At 39.1% G+C, this 6,000-nt stretch overlaps 1 protein-coding gene across 1 annotated transcript in view; it reads left to right on the top strand.

The window, feature by feature from the left end:
* LOC138851844 (axoneme-associated protein mst101(2)-like) overlaps positions 1–6,000 on the top strand; it is a gene marked incomplete at its 3' end in the record, with an annotated part of 54,539 nt that overhangs the window by 22,289 nt on the left and 26,250 nt on the right. Inside the window, exon 4 of the mRNA XM_070081341.1 lies at positions 4,668–4,794. Within this exon, the coding sequence (XP_069937442.1) occupies positions 4,668–4,794 (127 nt within the window). The remainder of the gene's footprint in view (positions 1–4,667; positions 4,795–6,000) is intronic.

Here is a 6,000-nt window from a genome sequence, read left to right as displayed (position 1 = left end):
AATCATTCTGAACCTAACGAAAAAAATATATTTCACAGTGCTTGTTTTGTATTAAATTATTGAAAAAAATCTAAAATATATTTAGTTAGGTTAGGCTAAAATAAATTATTCTTGTTATAATAAGGTTAGGTAAGTTTTCTAAGATTCTTTTGGAGCAAAATAAAAAATTTTTACATAATCATTAATGAAAAAATATATCTTTAAACATATAAGAGAAATTTTTAGAAAGGACTTAATTTTAAATGAGTTCTTGCTAATTGACCAGTTTTACATATTCGGCACCGCATATATATATATATATATATATATATATATATATGTATATATATATATATATATATATATATATATATATATATATATATTTATATTTATATTTATTTATATTTATATATATATATATATTTATATTTATATATATTTATATTTATATATATATATATATTTATATATATATTTTTTTTTTTTTTTTTTTTTTTTTTTTAAAATATAGGGAAGTACCACCTCTATGGCTGGAATGGGGACCCTCATCCTCAGAGAAGACAATAAACGTACCTCAGAGAAAACTCAAGGTTCTCCCCGGAGCTGTTTGAATATTTTCTTCTCCTACCACCCCCTATATGTTTATTATTCTATGTGAACATTTATTAATAAACAAAATACATTTACAGAAAAAAACATAAACATGAATACAATGGCACAATGTATCAAAGATGATGAATTTCCTCCAGCTCCTCCGAGGCTGGACGTGAGCCAAGTATGCAGCAAGCATTTCCCCTCTGGATGGCGACGCTGAGGCGCTGGAACATGAAAGTGGCTGCCCTTGGGTCCCTGGTGGTGTCGATGAGTCTGGAACCCAATTCTTTAAGGAAACGTGTGGCATTTTTTCCCCATGATCCCAAGGTCTCCGATCCCACTGGGACAAATTGATACTGTTGGCTAATGTCCCTGTACTCGCTGATCTTGTACTCCTCCCTGTGGTCAGCAGCTCCTCCCTGTCGCCCCACACTGTGACGGATATAGGTGTCAGCCAGTGTGGACACACAGGTATAGTCCCATGCTAAGAGCTTGCCATTCTTCCAAGGATAGATGGTGATCCCGTCAGAGCGGTTTGCTGGGTTGTGGGTATTGTTTGCTGCAAGTGATCGTGGCTCCCTCTCGGCAGGGCATCCAGCTGTAGCAAGGGTTCTCTTAATGATGTCGTTGACCTCGTTGTGTCTTGCATGCCAGCCCTTGGTTTTGGAACAGTTAAGACCATGTAGACCGTATTGGTCTGCTTGCACTTCGCCGCAAATACACATATATTCTGTGTGAATTGGGGCAGCAAGGCGCAGAGCCACTGCAATACGGAGGGTCTTAGGGTCGAGTCGCGTTCCCATTGCCGATATGGGAACTGTTTGGAGGAAGTCCCCGGAGTGAGGTGCACTCACAGCCTGGAGACGGGCAATCTCCCTATCTGATGTTGCAGCCCTGAGCATGTTGGCAAGCACCTTTTCAGCAATTGGGCTATCCCATCTTGACTGTTTGTGAGCCAGTGCTGCACTAGGGTTTGGTGCTGGAGCAGCAAGAGTCTCCCATTCGGTGATGGCACTGACATAGCTAGGGTCTTCTATTCCTGCTGAGTCACTGAGGGTGTCAGGAAGAATTTGTCTTATCAACTCGTTTGATGCAATGGAAGAGGATAGGAAAGCTGGTAGAGCAATCTGGGAGGATCTGCGTACTCCTAGCCCTCCAAGCCTGACCGGAAGTGAGGCTTGCAACCACTGTCCATCGTCAAGGGAAAGATTCAATACACTCTCTAGCATGGCCTTCAGGAGAGAGTCATATTCCTTGAGTTTTGGACTGCTGAAGGCTGGGGAGCATCTCAGAAAATAGATAAGTTTTGGCGTTGACAGGCACCTGGTGAGTAGGTAAAAGGCGTCGTGTGTGTCAATGTCTTTCATCCTGCTTTCCATCGTCCGGAGGTCTGAGACTTTTTTTCCTAGGACCAGATCGATGGCATTGGACCCAAGAGGAGCACCGAGGAGAGTGCTATTGGCTGGATCAATGGCTCGTGCTCCTGGTAAAACGGTACTGATATTCTGTATCAACTGTTGATTGGTAGAAACTATTTCACATTTGGTATATATATATTATATATATATATATATTTATATATATATATATATATATATATATATATATATATATATATATATATATATATATATATATATATATATATGCATACATATATATATATATATATATATATATATATATATATATATATATATATATATATATATATATATATATATATATATATATATATATATATATATATATATATATTTATATATATTTTATTATCACACCGGCCGATTCCCACCAAGGCAGGGTGGCCCGAAAAAGAAAAACTTTCACCATCATTCACTCCATCACTGTCTTGCCAGAAGGGTGCTTTACACTACAGTTTTTAAACTGCAACATTAACACCCCTCCTTCAGAGTGCAGGCACTGTACTTCCCATCTCCAGGACTCAAGTCCGGCCTGCCGGTTTCCCTGAATCCCTTCATAAATGTTACTTTGCTCACACTCCAACAGCACGTCAAGTATTAAAAACCATTTGTCTCCATTCACTCCTATCAAACACGCTCACGCATGCCTGCTGGAAGTCCAAGCCCCTCGCACACAAAACCTCCTTTACCCCCTCCCTCCAACCCTTCCTAGGCCGACCCCTACCCCGCCTTCCTTCCACTACAGACTGATACACTCTTGAAGTCATTCTGTTTCGCTCCATTCTCTCTACATGTCCGAACCACCTCAACAACCCTTCCTCAGCCCTCTGGACAACAGTTTTGGTAATCCCGCACCTCCTCCTAACTTCCAAACTACGAATTCTCTGCATTATATTCACACCACACATTGCCCTCAGACATGACATCTCCACTGCCTCCAGCCTTCTCCTCACTGCAACATTCATCACCCACGCTTCACACCCATATAAGAGCGTTGGTAAAACTATACTCTCATACATTCCCCTCTTTGCCTCCAAGGACAAAGTTCTTTGTCTCCACAGACTCCTAAGTGCACCACTCACTCTTTTTCCCTCATCAATTCTATGATTCACCTCATCTTTCATAGACCCATCCGCTGACACGTCCACTCCCAAATATCTGAATACGTTCACCTCCTCCATACTCTCTCCCTCCAATCTGATATTCAATCTTTCATCACCTAATCTTTTTGTTATCCTCATAACCTTACTCTTTCCTGTATTCACCTTTAATTTTCTTCTTTTGCACACCCTACCAAATTCATCCACCAATCTCTGCAACTTCTCTTCAGAATCTCCCAAGAGCACAGTGTCATATATATATGTTATATATATATATATATATATATATAACATATATATATATGTTATATATATATATATATATATATATATAACATATATATATATATAAATATATATATATATATATTTATATATATGTATATATATATATATATATATATATATATATATATATATATATATATATATATATATATATATATATATATATATATATATAAATATATATATATATATATATTTATATATATATATATATATATATATATATATATATATATATATATATACATATATATATATATATATATATATATATATATATATATATATATATATGTGTGTGTGTGTGTGTGTGTGTGTGTGTGTGTGTGTGTGTGTGTGTGTGTGTGTGTGTGTGTGTGTGTGTGTGTGTGTGTGTAAGAACACCTCGACTAGCCGGGGGATCGAACCCGTGTTGTTTTAGCCCACCTCATGGAGAGCGAAAATTCCACAATGCTCTAACCCCCGGGACCATACAATCCTACAAGAATCACGCACCCAGCAGAGCTAGATGTTGTACCATGACCCGAGGATATACGATGGTGTGAGTGCTTCAGAGTTCATTTTATTTTACTCCCCATTTGGTGTACTAGCCTACACAAGCAGTATATATGTAATCACGAACGAATGATATTTAGTCAATAACAACGCTGTGACTTACCGGGGGATCCAAATCGTCTTAGCTCTGCTGAGTGCATGATTCTTCTAGGATTGCGTTAGAGCGTCGTGGATTTCTCGCTCACTATGAGGTGGGCTAAAATTATACGGGTTCGATCCTATGGCTAGAATTTAGCTAGAAAAATGTGGCGTTAGCTTAGGTTAGGTTTCTCAGTTAGGTCCTAAAATGATCTTTATATTCAAATACATTAATTACGTAACTTTAAAAACTAATAAGAAAGCTGATATAAAAACGTTAATTTTATAAAACTGAAGTTTAAACACTGGAGTAAAAGCCCTGAGTTACAAAAACAGACACCAAATAGCTTATATTCAGTTAATTGTTAAAGCCACGGAGATGAATTTTCAACCCTGTTACATAAAACTGATTTGTAAATCGTGATGTCAGTTACCTAAATTTTAAACCATTGTGCCACAGAGTTGATCAATAAATTCTGATACCCTGATATTAGTGTGTGTATGCTGATGTTAAACAGCTGATATAATGATTTTATTATCTGATGCCATTAAGTGATGTTAAGTCACTAACACTACGAACATGATCTTTTATACCAGAGATAGTGAGGCTGAGTACTATAAAGTGATGTTCTGTTAACTGTTCCAGGAAATAAATGTGTTGGCTGGGAGAACCTGTGTACAGGACGGAGGAAAATGCATTCACGTCGCCACTGTGTGTAGTGCTCCGCTAACTCTCAGTGATGACTGCTCTCCAGGCACCTTCTGCTGTATAAGTAAGTGCGTTCACGTATCCACTGTGTGTCGAGCTCCGCTAACTCTCAGTGATGACTGCTCTCCAGGCACCTTCTGCTGTATAAGTAAGTGCGTTCACGTATCCACTGTGTGTCAAGCTCCGCTAACTCTCAGTGATGACTGCTCTCCAGGCACCTTCTGTTGTACACGTCAGTATTTTTGACAATATTCCTTCAAATATCACAGTCACATAAACCAAGTGACATTCAGACATGCGAATATTATTGGCTCTCTTGGTTTTTTGTGAAACAGAATAAATTACTACTCACAGAGCTAAATTTTCATTATTATAATCAAATAAAGCCCTAAGTTGACAAGGGTCATGCAGCGCTGCTGGGCAGAAAATAGTGCCAGGGCTATATACAGCGAGGTGGATAAAGGATGAGAAGTGAGGGGAGGAAAGGGTTGTAAGGGATGCTAGGGGTTATGAGTCAAAGTTAGTATAGTAAAACAGTTGCTGACTAAAAGTTAAAAAGTGATCGTAAGTCGAAGGCAGGACCGTCTGCAAGAAGAGAAGATAAGGTAGGAGCGGAGGTAGTAAATAAGTCATTATTCACACAGACAGGTATGCTAACATTGAGAAGCGATAAAATCTATGGGCTAGTAGGGTGCTGAAGTCAATGTGTGGAGGCAACAGAAAGTGTGTAAGCAAAGAGGGATCAGAATGCTGTGAAGGAAAAGATTGCTGCGAAGGTTGTGAAAAATAAGAAGGGGGATAAGGATGTGCACAGGTGTCCATTGAGGATTTTGTCTCTGCAATATAGTTGGAGATAGTATCAAGTGTTTCAGCAGAAAAGGTGAGGTAGAGCAAGTAGAGATCGGGGAGACTATGAATGGAACCTAAGAGGCTAGAGAGGGGAGGGGAGTATGAACCTGGAGAGATATGCCGGCAGGGACAGAAGAGTCCTGCAGTGGAACAGAAGAGAAGGCTGGTGGAAGACTGGAGAATAAGTTTTGGGGGTGAGCAAGAGAAGAGGGGATCACACGAGGTGGGGTGAACCTGCACCTTCGTTTGAGAGTTAGAAAAGGGGTGAGAACTAGGCACCGAGACCTCAAAGGAGAACTGTCGGGGAATTGTAAGCACCGGAGGAATGTGAAGAGACTTGGGCTTAGGAGACAGGTTCAACTTCGCAGGTGTTAGGCGTTAAAGAAGGAGCATTTGTGCGAGGCCTCGCAGACTGAGAAAC

Source organism: Cherax quadricarinatus, unplaced genomic scaffold, assembly GCF_038502225.1.
Source record: "Cherax quadricarinatus isolate ZL_2023a unplaced genomic scaffold, ASM3850222v1 Contig2383, whole genome shotgun sequence".
NCBI classification, from domain to species: domain Eukaryota; kingdom Metazoa; phylum Arthropoda; class Malacostraca; order Decapoda; family Parastacidae; genus Cherax; species Cherax quadricarinatus.
This window is presented reverse-complemented; position numbering and strand designations above follow the sequence as displayed.